The sequence below is a fragment of the Capsicum annuum genome, chromosome 10, assembly GCF_002878395.1.
Source record: "Capsicum annuum cultivar UCD-10X-F1 chromosome 10, UCD10Xv1.1, whole genome shotgun sequence".
Taxonomy (NCBI): domain Eukaryota; kingdom Viridiplantae; phylum Streptophyta; class Magnoliopsida; order Solanales; family Solanaceae; genus Capsicum; species Capsicum annuum.
In genome coordinates, this window is record NC_061120.1 from 74,209,562 (window position 1) to 74,236,108 (window position 26,547).

Here is a 26,547-nt window from a genome sequence, read left to right on the forward strand (position 1 = left end):
CTTTCAAAGATTATGCTAAGTTATTTATTGAGGATATTGTGAAGTTGCATGATACCCCAGTTTCTATCTTACCTGATCAGAGTACTCAGTTCTCATCTTACTTTTGGAGGTCGTTCTAGTAAGGTTTGGGGACTAAGGTAACCAATAGTACCATTTTCCATCCGCGGATGGATGGGTAAGCTAAAATGATAATTCAGGCTTTAGAAGATATGCTTCAGGCTTGTGTGTTTGATTTTGGTGGTAGTTAGGTTGACCACTTTCCTCTCATGGAATTTGCCTACAACAACAGTTATTAGTCTAGCATTGGTATGGCTCTGTTTGAAACCTTATATGGTAGGAGGTGTAGGTATCCTATTGAGTGGTTTGAGGTCAGTGAAACTAAGTTATTTAGCCCTGATTTGGTTTACCAAGCCATGAAAAAGGCGAAGATGATTCGGGATAGGCACAAAACCCCCTAAAGCCACCAAAATTTCTACGCAGATATGAGGTGAAGGGAGTTGGATTTCATTGTTGGTGATTGGGTATTCTTGAAGATATCTCTCATAAAAAGAGTGATGTGGTTTGGTAAGAAGGGAAAGCTCAGTCCTCTTTATGTTGGTCCGTACTTGGTTTTGAAAAGGGTTGGTAATGTTGTATATGAATTGGAGTTTCCTTGTAGTTTGAGCTCTATTCATTCGGTGTTTTATGTTTTGATATTTAGAAAGTGCGTGAGTAATCCTTCGGTGGTTGTTCTTTTGGAGAAGGTGGGGATTTCAGATTCCTTGTCTTATGAGGAAGTTTCGACTAATATTTTGGATCGACAAGTCCATCGATTACGGACAAAGGATATGGCATTAGTGAAGGTTCTTTGGAGGAACAAAAAGGTTGAGGAACTTATGTGGGAAGCCAAGGATGACATGAAGTCTAAGTATCCATTCTTGTTTCCCTGTTCCGGATAATTGTGCTTGAGGTATGTGTATTCCTTGATATCTTTATTTTCTATCTTTATTAAAGGTAAGTATGGTTGTGTGGAGAGTCAAATCGTGCTAATAAATGACTTGTTCTGTCATTCGAGGATGAATGATCCTAAGGGAGAATATGTAACACCTTGGGTTTTTGGCCTATGAAAATTTCCAAAACTTTATCCTTACTGTCCTAATTACGACTCCCCTGACGAGTCGTAGGGAGTCTTGATGAGTCGTTAGACCAAATCATAAACAAATTAGTAAGTGTGTGGATGAATTCTTCTATGAGTATAAGTGGCTCAAAATGAGTCGTACAGACTCATTACGAGTCGTTGGGTGTAATCATATGGTGTCCAGTATATACACCAAATAGTTGCTAGATTGACTACGACTGGACCCTACGAGTTGTAGGGTTCCATTACGAGTTATATTATTTGAGTCGTAGGGTTAACAGATTGTAAGTGCCTTAGAGACTGTCTTGGCTACGACTTATGATTACGAATCGTTGTGAGTCTATACTAGTTGTATAGTGACCCCTAGTCACTAACGATTAAATTTTAGTTTTTAAATTGAGGGTACTTTGGACAATTCCCTTCTCACCCTATTAAGCCCCCTTCATAAGGCACTTAAGGGTGTTATTTTTCATTCATAACGGAATCAAACACTTTCAAAGCTCTCTCAAGTCTCTCAAGCAGCCATACTTAGGATTTTCAAGAAGTAGGTTATCTAGGGCTCAAGGCTTGAATTCTTTCTGTGAAACTTGATATTTCAAGCATGTTACTCTTCCCTAATTATCAATTTGCTAAAAGCATAAGTTTTAAAGAATTATTCATATGGCATTGAGGTTGGTTTTGAAACATGGGTTGAGCGCTTTGAATAACTGTTATCTATGTGATGTTTCGTGTTTCTCCCTGCATGGGTTATGTTTATATGGTGGTTTTAAAATCAATTTGATGTATGAAAATAGTGAATGAATTAGGGACTGTGATTTTCCAAACTTGTGACTTTTGAAGTGGTTATGACTCCAACCCCATATTATGGAATTGATTTTGAATATGACAAATATGCACATTGAACTACTCTTGAAATATTGCATAATGTAAAAGGTTAATGAAGCATAATGAATTTGAATTGAACCTTATGGGTTTATATAATTCCCCAAGATAATGTATAATTAAACCAAAGGAGATTGTAAATTCCCCCAAGTGATGGTAATTGGTTTGGCATGTTGGTGTTATCTTGCAAGTGTATTTGGTATGACGACACCAACAATGTATGCCTTAATGTACAATATGGTTCAATTAATGAAAATGTGTAATAAATATTTTAATTGGGCTTTGTTGAGGGTCGTGTATCTGAGTAGTGAAAGTGAAGGTCCTGAAAGACTAATATTGAAAACTGCAATTACCGACGCGGGGGTCTATATGACCGGGTGGTTCGAGTCCCCCTTATTATTATTATTATCATATGACTAGGAGGCTTGAGTCTCCCATATCGTATTATATGATTTGGTGTTTGTGTCACCTTAATATGTTAGAAGGTTTGAGTCCTCCATAGTGCATATATATATCCTTTAGTTTGTGCAGTTACACGCACTCGGCCCCACAGACTGGGGGAGAGCTGAGCCCATATAGCCTGTGGGTGCCTTCTTATGTTATGACGGTTAAGCTACACAATTCAGGTTAAAGTTGCAAAGATCATATTAAGCCTTGTTCCCTATCCCAACACATGATGTATATTTATGTATTTGTATATGATTATGAACATTAGATTTTAATTGATTTTGAAGTGCTGATTATGGCATTATTTTGCTCCCTTATCTTTGATTTTCATGCTAGTGTTCACACCACTAACCGTCTTCGGATGATGTATCCTCACGCGATGCAGGATCTAAAGGCAAGTCTACTTTTTTGGCGCAGAGTTATGTGGATCGGCTCAGTTCGTCGGTTCATTGTGGCGAAGTGGTAAGCTTTCATTCTTTGAAAGATTTAGACATTTCATCTATTCTTATCGTAGATAAGAGTTGAGAGTTTCATTATCATTAATATTATCATTGTCATTGTCATCTGTCAAAGTCGAGGACATGTTCCGAACAAGACTGATTTTTGGTTCTTTTGTTAGAAGGCTTTGATAGATTACTGTGGACTTGGGTAGTGTTGGTCGATTACTGACCGCCGATTATAGACGTATTTTGAATTTCCTTAAGCTTGTCGCACGTTATTGTGTTATATGTTCGAAATTTATACGACATTGGGGATGTTGTGTTTGGTTTGGTTAGGTGTCGGGGGTGGTCTTCGGTCCATGTGGGACTAGAAATACCCGTCAAGGTCAGGCCTTGGTTCAAGTCGTGACAAAATAACACAGTTGGAGGTTTGTTTAGGTTAGAACCTTCAATATGGGTCAGACCCATTGGGTTGGCCTGGCCCAGCCTATAATTTGATAGGGCTAAGCTACGACTTTTACAGCCCGTTTAAGAACAGGACTTTTTAACCCAGTCCGAATAAGTTCGTTGGCCAATGGGGCTTGAGTAATATGGGTTGGGCTGGCCCGTGGATCAAACAAAAAATGATTATAAAATAGAATAGAGTACTAAGAATAAAAAAAGAGTCCAAATTCAACGTCTATTTGAACCATTATAGATATTTAAATATTAATTATATTTATAAAATATATAAATAATTAAAATATAAAATATAAATTTTTTAAGGAATCAAATATGTTTGATAAAGATGACATGGGGATGTTGAGCACACCATAAATGCCATGAGAATTTTTTTTGAGAGTTTATTTTCACTTTTAATGGATTAAATATTGACATTTTTTGTGTTTTATTATGACCAATCAAAACAAAATTAGGTTAATAATGTTGTTTAGCTAGTTATATTATTACTCATTAACCGTTTCATATGTTTTTCAACATCTCTGTTTGATTTGAATTTAGTGTCAATAGTTATTCAATTCCACAGATTATTAGATTTTTTGTAAATTTGAGACTTCATTAACAAGTAGTAACTTCATGTAATATTATATTGTAAATATGTATGTAATTAACATTTTAAAATTTAAATTATTATAAAAATAATATATTTTAAAAAGTGGGCTAGCCCGTGAAGGCCCACAGTGTGATGGGTTGAACTTGTTTTTTTCTGGCATATCATGTTGATGGGTCAGCTCAACCTAATCCGTCAAACATCAAAGCCCATGTGGGCTAGCTTGAATGGGCTGGACTGACCCGTATTAACAGCTCTAATTTAGTTGTTTAAAATATATAATGTTTACTTTAAGTATCAAAGTGAAAATTAATGTCAAGTTTAGAAGTCTATGTGTGTGACCTTAAAATAAAAGATAGGAGATATTATATAGATATGATACAATAAGTAGAGATACATAATTTTGCCTATTATTTTCTTAAAAAAAAAAAAGAGGTGAAGGGGGGAACGAACATTCATGCAAGTGCTGCTTAATTTCTACTTTCTACTCCCTTTGTTCCAAATTTTTTAATTTGATATCTCACTTTATTAGTTTTTTTATTAATTAAGATAAAACAAAAAAAAAATCATGTTTTTATTTTTTATATTAATTATTTTTTCTTCAAATTAAATTATAAACATAATTTGATATGAGTAATATAATAAATTAGACATATTATTAATTATTTTTCTTAATCAGCCATCTCAATTTGAGACCGAGAAAGTAAAATGCTGGTGCACACTTCCACCTTCCAGCACGTAATTTCCCAAACCTATTTATACCCAACACGCAAAGCATACTGAAATAAAACTACTCACAAAATGACGAAGCAAATTCTGAATATATCACCATTACTTCTGTACTCATTGCTGCTGTTAATTGCCACTGAAACTGGAAATATTTACCGATTTGCTAATGGAGCACAACGGACGATCCAAGTCTCCGACGATCTCGATGACGTCGTTGACGATGAAGAGGATGAAGCTTGGAGAGAATGGGGCAGGAAGAAATCGACTAGCTCCGATTTCGTTCCGCCACCGAGGGATTTTAGCAAAATGAGTCCTTCCGAAATTCAAGCGGAAATGATGAAGAGGCAGTTAGGTCCTGTGTTTGGGTTTGTTAAACTCCGAGTTGGAACTCATCGGACTACGGTATCACTTGCTTCACTTTAAACATCTGTTTGACTTTGGAAATCTGAATTGTGGCATGTAATTTGCAATAGGGAGGAGTACCTTTTTGTGTTAATTCTGATTAGTGACGCACTAAATTGATTTTCCTACCTAGGGAATTAATCTAGGATGAAGTCCTAATTTATGTCGATGCTTTTGGATTTCAACATATCAGCAAATCTTTGATTGTAATTGTAGTTGTTAATTTCTAAATATATAAATTTTGTTTCAACAAAATTGAAGATTTCATGCCCGAATTTACAATCAAAATTAAACTGTTTGACTCTCGCAGTCTGAATTGTGCCACATTGAGACAGTAAAATAGTTGTCTTGCTGAAAGAGTAATCTACCAAATGCCGTTCAATTCCAAGCTAGTTCGAGTAGACTGTAAATTCTGTATATCCATTTGCTGTGGCGGAGGCATAGTTCTAGGATATTGGGGACAATTTTTTATTTTGACCAATGATATGTGAAAATTTTTGAAAATGAGTACATATATTATGTTTTAAACCTATATTTTCATTGAGTTTTGAATCTTGAATATATAAGACTAAACGTCGAATCCGCCTCAGCTGATTTAGATTATTCGAGTTATTATAAGTAGAAAGTAAGAAAATGAGTTGACCAACTGCAGAATGTGGTAAGATCTGAAACTTCTCTTTTCTGTTTTGGAAGGGAAGTTTCAGGCCTCCCTTCCCGTTTGGGTTGGGTTGACCCAAGAGTACGGTAAGAAGTCGTAAATGTGAGATTTACATAACTCCTAATCTGTCTTAAAAGGCAATTTACTATGTTTGCTTTGTTTATCTTGTTATTTTGCTGTCATTATCTTTCTTCAGATCATGTTTTGATTACACTTCTTTTGATTCGAGCGTCTACCGAAAATAATCTCTCTATCCCACAATGGTAGGAGTAAGACTTGTATAATACATACTACCCTCCCTAGATCCCACTCGTGGAACTACACTGGGTGTGTTGTTGTAGAAGATTAGTAAAGCTGACTTCAATTATTTGTATAAAACCTTAGTTGATTGAATGGAAGGGTGTATCTAGTTTGCAAAGGAGGCTTGGGCAGGATTGCAAAAGTAGATTGTATGGTATTATTAACTGAAATAACCTTGTTTCCAGGAAAAAGTTTCTGAAATAGCCATGAGATGGACCAAACTAGCAAGAACTGGAGCAATTGAGGCAAAGTTCATGAGCATTGATGTGAGCACAATCATGTTCACTATGGAGAAAGGTCAGGACTCTATAGAGGTTTGTCTTACTTCCAAAATCTGATGTTTTGTTCTGTGCCTGCTAACTTACATATTGATCTTCGAAGCAAAGAGTTGAATCATTCAAACAATATCAATACGCTTATATAAAGAATGTCAAGGCTCCGCACTAAACTCCCACTTTGTATGGGGTTCGGGGAAGGGCCAGACCACAAGGGTCTGTTGTATGCAGCCTTGAACCCGTGACCTACTAGTTGCAGCAACTTAACCGGTTACTTTAAAGCTCCATGCCAAGACTCTAGTTTTCCTTTAAATTTTTAGCCTTCCAAATGCACCCTATATGCATTTTTTACTTGGTTCAATTCTTCTTCCTTTCGGACATCTTGGTATTACATAGAATCACAAGTTCTGTGTGCTATAAAACTTGAGATTCTCTTACTCTATTTTGCAGTTGAAAGAGTTTTTGCTGGGCCAACCAGAAGCATATGAGATTAAACTAGGGGACCAACTTTTTCGAAGACCAGGAGATCCTCCTTTTGAAGAAGCATTTGAGAAGATTCAGAGTGAGAAAAGCAAAGTCGATCATACCAGCTCAAAAAAGAAGAATAGGCATAATGAGTTGTAATCACCAGAAAAAAACACTCTTGACAACTAATTTTGATCACTTATAACATGTAATATCAGGAGGGCAGGTGTACACAGCCAGCATCTTACATGTTCTTTTGTCTATACACTTCACACTGTGAGCTTAGAGAAGCCATGTGTCCAAATAATCACTAAATTTTTCTGCCTTTCTATCAATGAACATCTTGGGTATCTTCGTCCGAGTAATGATGCTTATAAGGGAATCAGGTCGTTTAAGTTTCTCCATGTCTTTCATCAATTATGATTTATGAATGGAGCTTAGGGACTGTCAATGGTACCCTTGTATGGTCATTTCAGGTTTCCAACCTGGTTTTCCATAATGACTCAAGCTCCACAATTTGTGTTAGTTCCTAGATTTGAGTACTATTCTGTTTATTATGCCCCCAAAGAAGACAATTAATATCCTACGTAATGCTGCTAATCCTCCCCTTTGGAGAGCAATTAAGTCCTAAAAATTGGATCTGTTAGATGGTTATACGACAGTCCTAAACTGTGCGCTGCTCATCATAAAATTATTTAATTCAAGCGGTATTTAAACCATCCCACAAACTAAGTGTATACATAGGGATGACCCACAGCGGGCGTGATGCTCAATACATAATTCTGTAAGAAAAAATTATTGACACAGGAGGATATTGTAGGCGACCCCTCGGCTTTTAAAAAATGCAAGTTAATACAGGATTATTTCAGCTTATTGCTGAAGTCAGAGAGCCCGAGAAGACGAATTCTGGAAATTTTAGCGGCCTCCTCCCTCTCCTTCTGAGTATTGTAACCCCAGTCCCCTGCTTCAAGAATATCAGATCAGCAATCACTACAACATAGCAATAACCCAATAGACGTGAATAGCAAGAGGAAAGAGAATGCATTGGCATGATAAATCTATAAGAAGCCAAGGGAGTATGATAAGTCACCTAGATACAAGTTCCACCCATCCAACTCGAACTCTTTAATCACATTCTTCAAAGTAGCAAGTCGATCTTCGACAAAGCTGATCAAAATTGAGAAAAGTGGACGCACTTAATTTTGTGCAGTAGAACCAAATACTTATCTAAAGAAGTTTGAGTAGTTCTTGTGCTATATAAATCTTACTGTAGAGTAAGACTCTGGTGTTCCGGCATTTCCTGAAGCTGCTTAAGCACTTTTACTTTAGGTCTGATTGAAAAGAAATTTCATGTAAGCATGAGTATGTGCTTGAAATAAGTAATACTAATTGATCATGTCTCTTGATATTGCAGTTAGCTTAATACAACTTCGCATTAAGTAAAACTTACCCTGTGCCGAGTCCATAGATCCTTTCAGCAGGAATAGTTATCCCAGCAAGCCCTCTAAGTAATGCATCTGCAAAGCGGCTCTACAAATGGCAGTGGAGTACAAATATTAGATTCAACAGTTCATCTCAAGGTTCTATGGATTTCAATTCCACATTCCTCAAGAACTAGCTAAACATTTAAAATTAAGATATGTGAATATTTTTATCTTTAGGTGAATGTGCACATTCTAGCAAACCTGCTTCGTGGTGACTATATAGAGCTTTGAACTTGCAAATTTCAGTGCATCAGGAACTCCAGGATAAAATCTGTAGATAAAGCTATAAACTTTTTAGTATATTTCTAATACAGGATATTCTTTGACATGATTGAGCACTAAATGTAAAGAATAGGCGATTTTTAGAGAATGGAGATAAATATGCACCAACTAATTTATAGGTTCGTGTTACTACTGAAGTCTTAAAAGTTTATCAAGCTAGGAAACTGATAAGCAGATAGATTTAGCTTGTTTTGAAGTACATCATTCAGTGTAAATAGTCTATACAGTGCTTGTTCTTCTGTATTTCTTTAAGTTGGTTCAGAGATTATACATTAGCCAAGAGTAGGGCTTCAGGACGTTTAAGTGGTTGATTTGATGTCACAGGCATGATTGACAGCTACACTTACCTGTTTGCACCTATCCAAGTAGCCAAATCATTTTCCATCCATTCATCTCTAACCTTACCAAAAAGATCTATGAGAAAATCCCTGTCTTCACCCCATTCTGCCATTATAATGGGTTTAATTTTTGTCCAGTTCTCAAGTATTCCCTCAACTGTCAGTCCCTCTGCAACCTAGCATGTTAAGACAGATATCACCTCAGCAAGCTTTAAGATACATCAGCTAGAATGAATAGATTTGAGTCATCATAGTCAAGACAATCGTATTTTTTGTGTACCCACCGAAGACTTGCGAATAGAAGGGATTCTCGACTCCAAGAGCAACCTCACAAGTAAGAGATTTTCATATCCAGTTTCCACCACAGGTCTAACCTGCAGAAAGTTTGAAGGTTTATCACTCTCTACAACAACAACGACAACAAGATACCCAGTATATCCCCACAAGTGGGGTCTAGGAGGGTGGGTGTACGCGGACCTTACCAGACCTTTGGGGTAGAGAGGCTGTTTCCAAATAGACCGACCCTCAGCTCAAGAAAATCATTTTTCAGAAAATAGTTTGAAAGAAATGCAAGAGTAAAAGCTATGACTGTTAGCATAATAACACCTGTATACGGATATCAAAGATGATTGGTATTATAACAGAAAACAATTCACTCGCTGACAAGAGATTTAGTCTACAAGATGGAGATAATTACCGGACACATTCACTCACTAGAATAGTATCTCTGCAATTATTACCAAATTCGATTCAAAACACCTCTGCTCAAGTTATTAAGGGATGAAAAATCAGTTAATAGGAAAACCAGTATTTCCCATATAATGATATTGCAGAAATAAGAAAATCTAAGACTAATTGGTGTAGCAGTCTAGTGGTTGTAACTCCACCCAGCACAACTTAGACGGATGACACAACTATTACCTAATTTCTCCTCACTTCATAAGGTACCCCCACCCAAAAGATGAATAAATCAAAGGAAAACCTGTTGCTGAGAGTCCGAAGCATGGAAATTTAAGAGCAACAACAGCATTTCAAGAATGACACACGAGTTTGAAATGGCATACTTCGTCTGGTTTTTGCAATTTCATACAACCCAAAGGTGCTCACTGGTTCATCGACTACATCATGGATTTCAACAGTTCACAGGATTATACACACACGACACACCAACACTATGGGTGGAGCTAGAAACCAACACATGGGTTTGACCGACTCCGGTAGCTTTGGTTCAAACCCTATATTTATATAAAGGAATTCACAAAATAAGTACAGAAGTTATCGCCTATCCAAAATTTAGAACCCATAAAGTTCAAATCCCGGCTCCGCCACTGACTAGCCTAGTTCAATCCTGTGAGAATAAATGGAGAAAAATATTATTGAATTGTGTGTTTACATAATTACATCGAAACTCTATTTATAGACACTATAGTACAATCCTCTTCCAAATAGAATTTTTATATACTATTCCTATTTCTACTCATATTCGAACACTCCCCCTCAAGCTGGTGCATACAAATCACATGTACCTAGCTTGTTACAAATATAATTAATACGAGGACTAGTGAGAGACTTGGTGAAGATATCTGAAAGTTGATCACTTGACTTCACAAATTTTGTAACAATATCTCCTGAGAGTATCTTTTCTCTGAAAAAGTGACAATCAATCTCTATGTGTTTAGTCCTCTCATTAAACACTGAATTTGATGCGATATGAAGGGCTGCTTGATTATCACACACAAGCTCCATCTTACCGGTTTCTCCAAATTTTATTTCTCTCAGCAACTGTCTGATCCAAACTAGCTCACAAGTTGCTACCGCCATTGCTCGATATTCTGCTTCCGCACTAGATCGAGCAACCACACTCAGTTTCTTACTCTTCCAAGACACCAAATCACCTCTTATTAAAACACAATATCCGAAAGTAGAACGTCTATCAGAGTGTGATCCTGCCCAATCAGCATCTGTGTATCTAATGATATGCTTGTGACCTCGATCCTCAAAGAGTAGTCCTTTACCTGGAGCTGACTTTATATATCGCAGAATACGAACAACTGCATCCCAATGACTATCACGGAGGGAAATCATAAACTGACTTACAACATTCACAAGAAAGGATATGTCAGGTAAACTGACTTACAACACTCACAAGAAAGGATATGTCAGGTCTTGTCACGGTGAGATAATTCAACTTTCCAACTAACCACCTATACCTTTCAGCATCACTGAGTGGCTCCCTTGTCCTGGTAGAAGTTTAGCATTTGGATCCATAGGAGTGTCAATGGGTCTACATCCCATCATTCTGTCTCCTCAAGAATGTGTAAGGCATACTTGCGTTGAGAAATAACAATACTTGATCTGGACTGAGCAACCTCAATACCGAGAAAATATTTCAGTCTGCCAAGGTCTTTGGTCTGAAAATGCTAAAAAAAATGTTGCTTCAATTTAGTGATACCATCTTCATCATTGTCAGTGATAACGATATCATCAACATAAACCACCAGATAAATACACAGATTTGGTTGAGAATGTCGATAAAACACTGAGTGATCAGCTCCACTACAAATCATGCCAAACTGCTGAATTTTTCAAACCAAGCTCGAGGGGACTGTTTCAGACCATAGAGTGACCTGCGCAATCGACATACAAGGCAACTAGACTCCCCCTGAGCAACAAAATCAGGTGGTTGCTCCATATAGACTTCTTCTTCAAAATCACCATGCAAAAAACATTCTTAATATCTGTGAGAATTAATGAAGAAAAATATTATTGAATGGTGTGTTTACATAATTATATCGAGACTCTATTTATAGACACTATAGTTCCAAGTAGGATTTTGCATATACTATTCTTATTTCTACTCATATTCTAACACTCCCCTTCAAACTGGTGCATATAAATCATATGTACCTAGCTTGTTACAAATATAATTAATACAAGGACTGGTGAGGGACTTAGTGAAGATATCTGCAAGTTGATCACTTCACAAATTTTGTAACAATATCTCCTAAGAGTATCTTTTCTCTGACAAAGTGACAATCAATCTCTATTTGTTTAGTCCTCTCATTAAACAGTGGATTTGATACGATATGAAGGGCTGCTTGATTATCACGCACAAGTTTCATCTTACCGATTTCTCCAAATTTTAATTCTCTCAGCAACTGTCTGATCCAAACTAGCTCACTAGTTGCTACAGCCACTGCTCGATATTCTACTTCTGCACTAGATCGAGCAAGCACACTCTGTTTCTTACTCTTTCAAAACACCAAATTACCTCCTACTAAAACACAATATCCGGAGGTAGAACGTCTATCAGAGGGTGATCCTGCCCAATAAGCATCTATGTATCTAATGATATGCTCGTGACCTCGATCCTCAAAAAGTAGTCCTTTACTTGGAGCTGACTTTATATATTACAAAATACGAACAATTGCATCCCAATGACTATCATAGGGGAAGTCATAAACTGACTTACAACACTTACAGGAAAGGATATTAGGTCTAGTCACGTGAGATAATTCAACCAACCGCCTATACCTTTCAGGATCACTGAGTGGCTCTCCTGGTAGAAGTTTGGCATTTGGATCCATAGGAGTGTCAATGAGTCTACATCCCAGCATTCCTGTCTCCTCAAGAATGTCTAAGTCATACTTGCGTTGAGAAATAACAATACCTGATCTGGACTAAGCAACCTCAATACCTATAAAGTATTTCAGTCTGCCGAGTTCTTTGGTCTGAAAATGCTGAAAGAGATGTTGCATCAATTTAGAGATACCATCTTCATCATTGCCAGTGATAACGATATCAACATAAACCACCACTAGATAAATACACAAATTTGGTTGAGAATGTTAATGAAACACTGAGTGATTAGCTCCACTACGAATCATGCCAAACTGCTGAATTACTGTGCTGAATTTTCCAAACCAAGCTCGAGGAGACTGTTTCAGACTATAGAGTGACCTGCGCAATCGCCATACAAGGTTACTAGAATCCCATTGAGCAACAAAACCACGCGGTTGCTCCATATAGACTTCTTCCTCAAGATCACCATGCAGAAAAGAAATCTTAATATCCAACTGAAAAAGAGGCCAATGACGAACGATAGCAATGGATAGAAAAAGACGGACAGATGCTATTTTAGCCACTGGAGAAAAAGTGTCACTATAATCAAGCCCAAATATTTGTGTGTATCCTTTGGCAACAAGGCGAGCCTTAAGCCGATCAACCTGGCCGTTTGACTGCATAAACCCAACGGCAACCAACAGTAGATTTACCTGCAGGAAGGGAAACAAGCTCCAATAAAGCATACATCTCATCTATCATAGCCTACTTCTATCCTAAATGAGAAAGTGTTTCACCTATAGTCTTAGGTATGGAAATAGATGACAAGGATTATACAAAAGCATAATGGGGTGATGATAAACGATGATAACTAAAGAAAGTATAGTGTGGGTTAGCATTACGAGTGGAACGCATACCTTTTTAAAGTGCAACTGATTGGCTAGGAGAAGGCAAGTCCGCAGTAGGAGCAGCATCCGACCATGACATGAATCATCTGGGACTAATGGTGGACGTGGACAACGATGATAAGTCAAAAGTGGTGGCACTGTAGCAGGAGACATAGAAGTAACCGTTGATTCCTTAAAGGTTGGTTCGAGTAAGTCTGGAGATATGGGAAAGACTAAGGATGGTGCGGGTAAGACTGGAGATACGGGTAAAACCTCAGTGATATCAGGATGATCAGAAGATATATAGTAAGGTCAAGATTCAAAAAAAGTGACATCGACGGACATAAAGTAGCGACGAAGATCTGGTGAATAACAACGATACCCTTTTTGAACTCGAGAGTAACCAAGGAAGACACACTTGAGAACACGAGGAGCTAATTTATCTTTTCCAGGGGCTAAGTTATGAACAAAACATGTGCTCCCAAAGACACAAGGGGGGATAGAGCAGAGATGTGACTGTGGAAACAATATAGAATGGGGAACCTTATTCTGAAGGGAAGATAATGGCATTCTATTAATTAGATAACAAGATGTGAGGACTGCATCACCCTAAAATTGCAGCAGAACATGGGATTTAATGAGAACAGTGCGAGCAGTCTCAAGAAGATGCCTATTTTTTCTTTCTGCTATACCATTTTGCTGAGGGGTTTACGGACAAGATATTTGGTGAACAATTCCTTGATGAGTCATAAACTCCTGAAACTGAGAGGATAAGTATTCTAAGGCATTATCACTATGAAAAGTACGAATAGAAACACCAAATTGAGTTTGTATTTCAGCACAAAAACTTTTGAATATAGAAGATATCTCAGAACGATCTTTCATTAAGAAAACCCAAGTACATCTTGAAAAATCATCAATGAAACTAATAAAATAACGAAAACCTAAAGGTGGATTGACTCTACTAGGACTCCAAATATCAAAATGTACTAATAAGAAAATAGACTCTGAAACACTCTCAATACTACGTGGGAAAGTAGCACGGTGTGTTTCCCAAGTTGACATGAATCACAATCTAATATGGATAAACTAGACAAACTAGGCACCATCTTTTGTAGCTTGGATACACTCGGATGTCCCAAACGTTTGTGAATTAGGTCTGAAGGGTCTGTAACAGAGCATGCTGTGAAGGAATTTGAAGAGGTAAGACGGTAAAGGCCTTGTGATTCATGTCCTGCGCCAATCGTTTGTCCCGTACCGCGGTCCTGCATTAGAAAAGAGTCATAAAAAAATATGCTACAATTAAGGGCACGTGTCAAACGACTAACAGATGCAAAATTAAAAGGACAACCAGGGACATAAAGAACATAGTCTAGAGTGACAGAAGATATGGGTTTGGCTTGTCCAATTCCTTTTGGTTTTGTTCGGATCCTATTGGCTAAAGTAATAGCAGGAAGAGATTGTGAATAAACAATATAGACAAAAGTGATTTGTTACCAGAAATATGATTAGAAGCACCTGAGCCCACAAACCATGATCCAAGAGTACTAGACTGTGAAACACAAGCAAAAGGATTACCAGCAACAGAAGCATCAGGCTGAGCAACTGAGGCTACTTGTGGAGATGTCTGCTTACTTGTTTTATACTGAAGGAACTCATCATATTCTGTTTGAATAATATGAGCATTATTGGATGGTCGATTAGGCTGTGGAGATGTCTTCTTACTTGCTCGATTCCGAAGGAACTTATTCTATTCCTTTACAGCAGCAGGATCATAACTGGGTGGTGGACCATGCAAAATATGACATATCCTGAGTGAGTCCAACTTTATGACAATAACTACACTTTGATCGAGATTTTCCAGAACGACCTCCTCCTCACCGATTTTCCATATGCTGATATGTTCGTTTTTCTATAGTTTGAGATGCAAGAATAGAAGAGTCAACAGTGGGTGATGAAACTATTTTGTGACTGGGAGGCGCGACAAGACGAAGCAGACGAGATAATAACTCATCAATTGTAGGAACCGTAGGACTAGCTAAAATCTGATCACGTGCAGCATCATGGTCAGTAGAAAGTCCAGCAAGTATAAGAACTAAAAACAACATCTGTTGTGCTCTTGTTTTTTTTCTACATCCGCAGTGATGGGCATCAATGTATCAAATTCTTCCATGACTGCTTGTACTTGTCCAAAGTAAGTAGACATATCGGATTCCTGTTTCTTCAAGTTGGTCATTCGAGCTATCACATCATAAAAACGAGATATGTCATTAGTGTATTAAGCACGAGCCTTTTCCCAAACTAAACAATACGTCTGGAATGGACGAAAAAAGGACATCAACTTGGAATCAACAGATCGCCATAAGAGACTACATAATTGAGCGTCAACTATCTCCTATTGCTCTTTAGCTTTCGCATCTTCCGCTCTAGACTTTCCCTTTTCATCTACCACACTAGCCTTATTCGTTAAATGGTCTTGGACACCTTGACCTTTGCACCACAACTCAACTGAGGAAGCCCAGGCTAAATAATTTGAACTTCCCATTAATGGTTTGAAAGTGATCATAGGACTTGAACTCCCGATACCGGTAGTTTTGGGGCCAAAAACATCATACCCAAAAGACATCTTAGGAAATTTAACTTGAAAGTACCAAGAAACAGAAGTTGAATCTCTGGAAAAAATATTGTCAGAAAAAAATATCTGAAGCCGCCAGAACCCTAATTCCGGCGGTCGGAATCTTCAAAAAAATTGTTGGAATCTAAAAATAAAGTAACTGGCCAGATCGGAAAAGAACGGCGACCCCAACAAAAAAGGAACCACTCAAAAAATTCTACCAGAGAAGACTCACGCACCAGTGCGTAATGTAACTCGCCGGATTTCTGGTAGGTGCATGGAGGGTTATTTTCCGGTGGTTTGGGTCGGGTTTTTGTTGCCTGAGCTTTCTGATTCTCTTGGTGGTGTTGTATTTTTCACACAACCCACAAAAGAAAATGACACAAATCAGTCACCGGAATTGACACATGGTGACTGAGTTTTCTTTTCTGAAGTTTCTCACCAACGCTCTGATACCATGTGAGAATTAATAGAGAAATATTATTGAATGGTGTGTTTACATAATTACATCGAGACCCTATTGATAGACACTATAGTACAATCCTTTTCCAAGTAGAATTTTGTATATACTATTCCTATTTCTACTCATATTCTAACAATATCCAACTGATAAAGAGGCCTATAACGAACGACAGCAATGGATAGGAAAAGACGGAAAGATGCTATTTTAGCCACCGGATAAAAAGTGTCACTATAATCAAGCCCAAATATTTGTGTATCCTTTGGCAACAAAGCGAGCCTTAAGCCGATCAACATGGCTGTCTGGACCAACTTTGACTGCATAAACCCAACGGCAACCAACAGTAGATTTACCTGCAGGAAGGGAAACAAGCTCCCAAGTACCACTCGCATGTAAAGCAGATATCTCATCTATCATAGCCTGCTTCCATCCTGCATGAGAAAGTGTTTCACCTATAGTCTTAGGGATGGAAATAGACGACAAAGACTATACAAAAGCATACTGGGGTGATGATAAACGATGATAGTGCCGATTTACTTGTTTATTTTATAGTCTGTAGTAGTGGTTACTATTCGGTGTGTGATAATTCTACCTGTGGTTTAGTCATATTTGTTGTGCTTAAGTAGTTCTGTACTGTGGGCTTAATAGTACCTTTTGGTTTGCATTGTTGTCAAGGTTATGTGCTCTTAGTGTTATTTATTGGTGTCTCTGATGGCTGTGGTAGATGGTGTTGACTTAGGGTCATGTCTTTGGGTGGGGATTGGGTCAGGGGCTAGTGCTGAGGCAGGAGGCAGGAAGGGTAAAGGGGTTAAGGGTGGCTTTAGGTTGAGGGTAGGATCGTGGAATATAGGGTCTTTATTGGAGAAGTCAATAGAGCCAGTGAAAATTCTTAGGAAAAGGTGTATTAGTATAGCTTGTCTTAAAGAAACCAAATGGGTAGGTACTAAGGCGAGGGTAGTAGAAGGTTATAAGGTGTGGTACTCAGGAAGCATAAGGAACAGGAATGGTTTGGGTATCCTAGTAGATGAGGAGCTTAGGAAGCAAATGGTAGAGGTTAAGAGGGTTAATAATAGGATGATGTCAATTAAGCTAGTTATTGGAGAGTTATCTTGGAATATTATTAGTGCGTATGCCCTATATGCTTGGATGAGGATGAGGAAGAGAAGAAGAGGTTTTGAGAGGCTTTGGATGAATTGGTGGGGGGGTATCCCAGTAATGAAAAGCTTTTCATAAGAGTTTCAATGGGCACATTAGGTCTTTGTCGAGGGGTTATGATGATGTGCATAGAGGTAATGGGTTCGGTATAAGGAATGACGAAGTAGTGGCACTTTTGGATTTTGCTCGGGCATTTGGATTGGTGGTAGTTAATTCGAACTTTCCCAAGAAGGAGGTTCATTTGGTTACCTTCCGTAGTTCGGTGGCCAAGACCTAGATTAACTTCTTACTTCTTAGGAAAGTTGATAGAGGTATTTGTAAGGACTATAAGGTCTTACCGAGTGAGAGCCTTTCGACCCAGCATAGGCTTTTTGTGATGGACCTAAAGACCATAAGGAGCGGAGAAGGGGAGGTGTGGAGGATCAGCCGAGGATTAGATGGGCAGTTTGACTTTGGCCAGTGCACTGAATATAGGGGATAAGTTGATGGCGAGTAAGGCTTGGAGGAGTGGAGAGGACGCTGATAGTATGTGGGACAAGACCTCCAGTTGCATCAGGGAGACAGCTAGAGAGGTGTTGGGTGTTTCAAGAGGCCGCTCGGGCAAGCACCAAGGGGATTGGTAGTGGAACACGGAGGTGAAGGGAAGGTGGAGGCTAAGAAGAAAGAGTACGCTAAGTTGGTTGAGAGTAAGGATGAAGAGGCTAAACGAAAGAATAGGGAGGAGTACAAGATTGCTAGGCGAGAGATGAAGTTAGCGGTCACGATGGCTAAAGATACTGCTTTCGAGAGTTTCTGCACAGTGTTAGATAGTAAAGGTGGGGATAACAAGTTGTACAGACTTGCCAAGGTTAGGGAAAGGAAGGCTCGGGACCTTGATCAGGTGAAGTGTATTAAGGATGTGGATGGCAAAGTTTTGGTGAAGGAAGGTCGTATTAGGAAAAGATGGCAGTCGTACTTCCATAAGCTCCTGAACGAAGGAAGGGATACTAGCATTGTGTTGGGGGATTTGGAGCATTCTGAGAGGTTTCGCGACTATGGTTATTGTAGGCGAATTAAGGTTGAGGAGGTTAAAAGGGCTATTCGTAGGATGCGTAGAGGTAGAGCGACGGGGCCAGATGAGAGTGGAATTTTGGAAGTGTACAAGAAGGGAAGGTATGGAGTGGCTGACTCGGTTGTTTAACTTAATTTTCAAAACGGCGAGGATGCCCGAAGCATGACGATAGAGCATGATGATTCCATTATATAAGAATAAGGGTGATATTCAAGATTACAACAATTATACGGGTATCAAGTTGTTAAGTCACACTATGAAGGTTTGGGAGAGGGTGGTGGAGTTAAGGTTGCGGAGGATTGTGACTATTTCTGAAAATTAGTTTGGATTTATGCCAGGACGCTCGACTACGGAAGCCATCCACCTCGTTAGAAGACTGGCGTAGTAGTATAGGGAAAGGAAGAAGGATTTGCACATGGTGTTTATCGACTTAGAGAAAGCCTATGATAGAGTTCCCAGGGAGGTTCTTTGGAGATGTTTGGAGGCTAAAGGTATTCCTATGGTGTATGTTAGGGCAATTAAGGATATGTACGACGGAGCCAAGACTCGAGTTAGGACCGGGGGAGGGGATTTAGAGCACTTCCCTGTCTTGATGGGTTTACACCAAGGATCGACGCTTAGTTCATTTCTTTTTTCCTTGGTGATGGAGGTTTTGGCGTGGCAAATTCAAGAGGAAGTACCTTACTGTATGCTTTTTACAGATGATGTGGTGCTGATTGATGAAACTCGTAGTGGAGTTAATGCTAAATTAAAGGTTTGGAGGCAAACCCTTGAGTCTAAAAGGTTTAGGTTAAGTAGGTCTAAGACAGAATATTTGGAGTGTAAGTTCAGCAAGGTGTCTCATGAGTCTGATGTGGTTATTAAGCTTGGTACTCATTCTATCAATAAGCGAGATAGTTTTAAGTATCTAGGGTCTATGATTCAGGAGAATAGAGAGATTGGCGAAGATGTCACTCATCGGATTGGGGTAAAATGGATGAAATGGAGGCTCGCCTCCAGAATCTTATGTGACAAAAAGGTACCTCCTAAACTTAAATGCAAGTTCTACAAAGTGGTGGTTAGACCGACATTGTTGTATAGGGCAGAGTGTTGGCCTGTTAAGAAGGCCCACATCCAGAAGATGAAGATGGTGGAGATGAGAATGCTTTGGTGGATGAGTGGATGCACTAGGAAAGATAGGATTAGAAATGAGGTTATTCGAGATAAGGTGGGAGTGGCATCGATGGAAGCTAAGATGAGGGAAGCAAGGTTAAGATAGTTCGGTCATGTGATGAGGAGGGGTGCAGCTGCCCCAGTGAGAAGGTGTGAGAAGTTGGCTAGGGATGGGTTCAAGCACGGTAGAGGTAGACCGAAGAAATATTGGAGGAAAGTGATTAGACAGGACATGGAACAGCTCCAGCTTACCAAGGACATGACCCTAGATAGAGTTGTGAAGGAGGAGGATTAGGGTAGAAGGTTCGGTTGAGTTTAGGACGTTGAATCTTTTGTTGTACTACTTGGTGTATCTTGTATATGATATTATTGGATATGTTGATTTCTATGATATTTTGTCCTTTGACTACGCCTTGTCTTCTATGATATTTTGTCCTTTGACCATGCCTTGTCTAGATTATTTTATATTGAGCATTGTGTTATTTTGAGCCGGGGGTCATTTGGAAACAGCCTCTCTATCTCATTTCTAAGGTAGTGGTATGAACTGCGTACACTTACCCTCCCCAAACCCCACTTGGTGGGAATATATTGGGTATGTTGTTGTTGTTGTTGTTGATAAAGGATGATAACTCAAGAAAGTATAATGTGGGTTAACATTGCGAGTGGAACGCATACCTTTTTGAAGTTCAACTGATTGGTTAGGAGAAGGCAAGTCCGCAGTAGGAGCAGCGTCCAACACGACATGAATCATCCAGGACTAATGGTGGACGCGGACGATGATGATAAGTCAGAAGTGGTGGCAGTGTAGCTGGAGACGTAGAAGTAACAGTTGATTCCTCAAAGGTTGGGTCGGATAAGTCTGGAGATACGGGTAAGACCAAGGATAGTGCGGGTAAGATTGGAGATACGTGTAAAATCTCAGATATATCAGGATGATTAGAAGATATATAGTAAGGTCGAGATTCAAAAAAAGTGACATCGGCGGACATAAAGTAGCGACGAAGATCCGATGAATAAAAAACGATATCCTTTTTGAACTCGAGAGTAACCAAGGAAGACACACTTGAAAGTACGAGGGGCTAATTTATCTTTCCCAGGGGCTAAGTTATGAACAAAGCATGTGCTCCCAAAGACACGAGGGGGGATAGAGTAGAGGTGTGACTGTGGAAACAATATAGAATGGGGAACCTTATTCTGAATGGAAGATGCATGCATTCTATTAATTAGATAACAAGATGTGAGGACTGCATCGCCCCAAAAATGCAGCGGAACATGGGATTCAATGAGAAGAGTGTGAGTAGTCTCAAGAAGATGCCTATTTTTTCTTTCTGCTATACCATTCTGCTGAGGGGTGTACGAACAAGATATCTAGTGAACAATTCCTTGATGAGTCATAAACTCCTAAAACTAAGAGAATTAGTATTCTAAAGCATTATCACTACGAAATGTACGAATAGAAACACCAAATTGAGTTTGTATTTCAGCACAAAAACTTTTGAATATAGAAAATATCTCATTAAGAAAACCAAGTACATCTTGAAAAATCATCAATGAAACTAACAAAATAACGAAAATCTAAAGGTGAACTGACTCTACTAGGACCCCAAACATCATAATGAACTAATGAGAAAATAGACTGAATGACTCTCAAGTCTCAATACTACGTGAGAAAGTAGCACGGGTGTGTTTCCCAAGTTGACATGACTCACAATCTAATGTGGATAAACTAGACAAACTAGGCACCATCTTTTGTAGCTTGGATAGACTCGGATGTCCCAAATGTTTGTGAATTAGGTCTGGAGAGTCTGTCACGGAGCATGTTGTGAAAGAATTTGAAGAGGTAAGATGGTAAAGGCCTTGTGATTCATGTCCTGCGCCAATCGTTTGTCCCGTACTGCAGTCTTGCTTTAGAAAAGAGTCGTCAAAAAAAGTTATTTTGCAATTAAGGGCATGTGTCAAACGACTAACAGCTGCAAGATTAAAAGGACAATCAGGGACATAAAAAACAGAGTCTAGTGGGACAGAAGACAGGGGTTTAGCTTGTCCAACACCTTTTGGTTGTGTTTGGATCCCATTAGCTAAAGTAATAGCAGGAAGAGATTGTGAATAAACATTATCAGACAAAAGTGATTTGTTACCAGAAATATGATCAGAAGCAACTGAGTCCACAACCGATGATCCAAGAGTACTAGACTGTGAAACCCAAGCAAAAAGATTACCAGCAACAGAAGCATCAGGCTGCACGATCGAGGGTACTTGCGGAGATGTCTGCTTACTTTCTCAATACTGAAGGAACTCATCATATTCTGTTTGGGCAATATGAGCATTATTGGATGGTCGATTAGGTTGTGGAGATATCTACTTACTTGCTCGATTCCGAAGGAACTCATTATATTCCTTTACAGCAATAGGATCATAACTGGGTGGTGGACAATAATTCTTTTGCAAACTATGGCATATATCCTGAGTGTGTCCAACTTTATGACAATAATTACACTTCGATCGAGATATTCCAAAACGACCTCCCCCACATCGATTTTTCATAGGCTGATATGTTCGTTTTTTTATGGTTTGAGATGCAAGAATAGAAGAGTCATCAGCGGGTGATGAAATTACTTTGTGACTGGGAGGCACGGCAAGACAAAGCACACGAGAAAATAACTCATCAATTATAGGAACCGTAGGACTAGCTAAAATCTGATCACGTACAGCATCATGGTCAGTAGAAAGTCTAGCAAGTGTAAGAACTAAGAACAACATCTGTATGTGCTCTTGTTGTTTTTTAATATCCGTAGTGACGGGCATCAATGTACCAAATTCTTCCATGACTGCTTGTATTTGTCCCAAGTAAGTAAATATATCAGATTGTTGTTTCTTCAAGTTGGTCATTCGAGATATCACATCATAAAAACGAGATATGTCATTAGTGTATAAAGCACGAGCCTTTTCCCAATTTAAATAACACTTCTAGAATGGACAAAATAAGGGCATCAACTTGGAATCAATAGATCATCATAAGAGACTACATAATTGAGCGTCAACTTTCTCCTATTGTTCTTTAGCTTTTTGCATCTTCCGCGCTAGATTTGGCCTTTTCATCTACCACACTAGCCTTGTTCGTTAAGTGATCTTGGACACCTTGATCTTTGCACCACAACTCAATCAAGGAAGCCCACGCTAAATAATTTGAACTTCCCATTAATGGTTCGGAAGTGATCATAGGACTTGAACTTCCGATTCCAGTAGTTTTGGGGCCAAAAACATCATACCCAAAAGACATTTTGGAAATTTAAACTTGAAAACACCAAGAAACAGGATCTGAAAACTTGCAGAAAAGACAAGAAAAATCTGATGTCGTCGGAATTAGGGTTCTAGTGATCGGAATCTTCAAATATTGCTAGAATCGAAAAAAAGTAACTGGTCGGAGCGGAATGGATCGACGACCCCAACAAAAAAAGAACAACTCAAAAATTCGACCGAAAATGGGTTCACGCGCCAGCGCGTGACCAGATCTCGCCGGAATTTTAAAATTCCGGCAGGAGCATGTCGGCGCGTGGCTAGTATTTTCTCGGCGGTTTTGGTCGGGCTTTTGTCGCCTGATCTTCCCGATCCTCTTGATGGTGTTGTATTTTTTACACAACTCACAAAATAAAAAAAAGGACAAATCAATCGCCGGAATTGACGCATTATGACTGAGTTTTCTTTTCTAAAATTTCTCACCAATGCTCTGATACCATGTGAGAATAAATGGAGAAAAATATTACTGAATTGTGTTTACATAATTACATCAAGACCCTATTTATAGACACTATAGTACAATCCTTGTCCAAGTAGGATTTTTATATACTATTTCTATTTCTACTCATATTCTAACAAATCCCAAATGGATATGCTAAGAATATTTAACAAATCACTTATGGAAAAACAAAACTCTTAGAGGGCGGTCAGTACGCAGACTAAATTATCGTGGGATATAATCCATGAACTAATTTATCACACCTGGGAGATGGAATAAAGTAATCCCATGTTGGACAGATAAGGTGGGATATCCATCATTAAGCCTGGGATAAAATTACACCATCAACCACACACAGTATAAATTCTATCCCATGCTTAATTTATAGCGTCAACCAAATGTGGTATAAATTTATCATCGACTTAATCTTAGCAAGTCCCACCTTATACCACATACCAAACAACCCCTTGTGAACCAAATTGGAATGACATTGGACTCAATGCTTGCATCCCGGCACCTACATAGAGTGACTGTTTTCATGAGAAAAGACTTTGTTTTTCCCAAAGAAGCATGCTTAACACAACCTATAGCAAATATAAACACTCAAGACATATCTAAACAAAATTACAGGCAAAAGCTTGTCCAAAGCCACCACTACCACCAGGGGCGAATCTATTCATTGTCGTGGGGTTGGCATGCCACCCGCAAACTTCGACGAAAACTCTATGTATATAGGTATATATATATATACTGATATAGTCAAATATTAAATCTGTCACCCATAATATCAAAACACTATCTAGTGCAAGTGGCAAAACATTACGTTTGTTGCCCATAGGTCGTGTGTTTGATCCCAGTTTGCAGCATTTGTTTTTTAACACTGATATAGTCAAATATTAAATCTGTCATCCATAATATCAAAACACTATCTAGGGCAAGTGGCAAAGCAGCACTTTTGTTGCTCATAGGTCGTGTGTTTGATCCGATCCCAGCTTGCAACATTTGTTTTTTTAATACTGATATAGTCAAATATTAAATCTGTCATCTATAATATCAAAACACTATCTAGGGCAAGTGGCAAAGCAACACTTTTGTTGCCCATAGGTCGTGCGTTCGATCCCGGTTTGCAGCATTTGTTTTATAAAATTATTTTCTGTGAATCTTTGTTGACAAAAACAGAGCAACAAGCGTACATTCTACCATTTAAATGAATTATGAATATTATATTATGATATTAGTAATATTATTTAAAGATCAAGTTTTGTCATTTTATTATTGTTTTTTTAATTAATTGGTTGGTTAATTATCCTACATATCAAAAAATGAATAATTTGATTAATTTAATGATAAGCAATGGCAGAGCTAGAAATTCAGCAAAGGATGTGCAAATTTTATTCTCAACTATGTTAAGAGTGTGCAAAATTAAATATACACTTATTGTGATTAACATTTAACCTCTATTCACCACATAATTTCCCGACGAAGGGTGTACATCTGACCACCCTTCATCGAAGGTGACTCCGCCCCTGTCGATAAGTTTACTTGGCACCCAGAGAGTCCGGATCCTGGATCCGGACTTTGACTACCACAGATGTATCTCCTCACACAAACAACTTGTCTCGCATTATCTCACCTGCACTTTTACTTTCTAATGAACTGGGAAGACAAACATGGTCTATCTAAGAGAATACTCACTCCGTTTCAATTTGCTTCACACTTATCTTTTTAGTCCATTTCAATAAAAAAACCTCTTTCCCTTTTTCAACAACTCTTGACCACGAGATTAAATGACATTTTGGCACATATGACATAACTTTTAAGTCATGACCACAAAATTCAAATGTCTTGTTAACTTTTTAAAACTCCGTGTGAAATCAAAGGAGAACAAACAAATTGAAACGAGAGAGTAATACTTTGACAAGCTTAGAGAGACAATAAAGAACCTTACCACATGCATCTGACCTACAATCCAGTCTTCCAAAGAAGAATCCACCCCATTGAAAAGACTCGGCCATCTAGCTTTGGCAGCCTGCAAAACCAATAAAGTTGAAATCGGAAACACTGAACATTCAGAAGCAAAAATGGGAACGTGAAAAAATCTGAATATTTGTAAGCAAATATAATGACCTTAACAGCAGAAATAGAGCTCTCTCCACAGCTGTCGCAGAGAACTCCGTCAAAATCCAAGGCATATAAATCCCCCATCCAATCCCAACTAACTAACTGTGCCAGTTAGGGGCTCCCGGGATGTAAAATATAGACGTGCGGGATGAGGGGTTCAATACCCGCCAATCAAATTTGATCAAATACTGACTCAACTGAAATCTTATTTCTTACTCCCTCTGAGAGAATACTGTTTTTTCTTTTTATTACTTTTCAAAAATATAATTTTTCTGTTTTAATAATATTTTAATTTTAATTTTTCACATGTTTATGATCACAAAATTAGAGAATATTTTGATACAATTAATACTACTTTAATTTAAGATTACAAACTTTATCTCTTTATTTTCTTAAATTTTGTATCAAATCAAAATAGATTTTGGAGTATTGTTTTGAGGCCATGATCCTACCCGAATGACATCCCTAACCAAACACGCTCCCACTTTTAATTTTTATTTTATTTAATTTTTCTAGAATTGGGATATATTGGCCTAATAATCTGAATTCACATGGAGTAAAGTTTTATACCAAGACTAGTTACATTTGCACGAGCCTAATGTCTATCATAAATCAATCCTATAGCAATAACCATATCAATTAATATGACACCTTTTAAATTTTGAAATTTAAATAAATTTATTTTTCAAAGTAATTTTTTTGCATATATTCATAAAATGTTTTAAATTGTCAATTATTGTGATTTATTATTCAAATATATAATTTTATTTCAAAAATTTAATTCACAATCAAAATTAAACTCTACAAATAAATAAATTAATAAAAAGCGAAAAGCAAAATTTGATGGGCCTATATTACTGTTTTTCAAATAACATGAGCTCAGTATATATTATTTTTTGGTCTCAATTCAAGCAACACAAATAAAATGTAGATAATCAATCAT

General features: G+C 38.1%; 3 protein-coding genes across 4 annotated transcripts; 1 reads left to right on the forward strand and 2 right to left on the reverse strand.

Annotated features, from left to right (window-relative positions):
* Window positions 1-4,612: 4,612 nt before the first annotated feature.
* On the forward strand, window positions 4,613-7,161 carry LOC107847705. Of its 2 annotated transcripts, none has more exons than XM_016692123.2 (3): window positions 4,613-5,065; window positions 6,209-6,337; window positions 6,749-7,161. In XM_016692123.2, exons 1-3 carry the CDS (start codon window positions 4,736-4,738, stop codon window positions 6,920-6,922), a joined length of 633 nt encoding a protein of 210 aa, XP_016547609.1. In that variant the 5' UTR covers window positions 4,613-4,735; the 3' UTR covers window positions 6,923-7,161. The 2 variants fall into 2 exon arrangements, with proteins under 2 accessions (XP_016547609.1, XP_016547615.1); XM_016692129.2 differs by having other exon boundaries at window positions 4,665-5,065; window positions 6,209-6,320.
* A 258-nt stretch (window positions 7,162-7,419) lies between these two features.
* LOC107847697 lies at window positions 7,420-26,005 on the reverse strand. Its single transcript, XM_016692109.2, has 9 exons — window positions 25,611-26,005; window positions 25,432-25,512; window positions 9,152-9,241; window positions 8,877-9,043; window positions 8,449-8,518; window positions 8,214-8,293; window positions 8,032-8,094; window positions 7,854-7,930; window positions 7,420-7,724 (listed from the first exon to the last, which is right to left on the reverse strand). Exons 1-9 carry the CDS (start codon window positions 25,686-25,688, stop codon window positions 7,624-7,626), a joined length of 807 nt encoding a protein of 268 aa, XP_016547595.2. The 5' UTR covers window positions 25,689-26,005; the 3' UTR covers window positions 7,420-7,623.
* LOC124887986 (secreted RxLR effector protein 161-like) lies at window positions 9,410-23,919 on the reverse strand. Its single transcript, XM_047398006.1, has 3 exons — window positions 16,743-23,919; window positions 13,346-14,580; window positions 9,410-13,141 (listed from the first exon to the last, which is right to left on the reverse strand). Exon 3 carries the CDS (start codon window positions 10,950-10,952, stop codon window positions 10,365-10,367), a length of 588 nt encoding a protein of 195 aa, XP_047253962.1. The 5' UTR covers window positions 10,953-13,141; window positions 13,346-14,580; window positions 16,743-23,919; the 3' UTR covers window positions 9,410-10,364.
* Window positions 26,006-26,547: the final 542 nt, after the last annotated feature.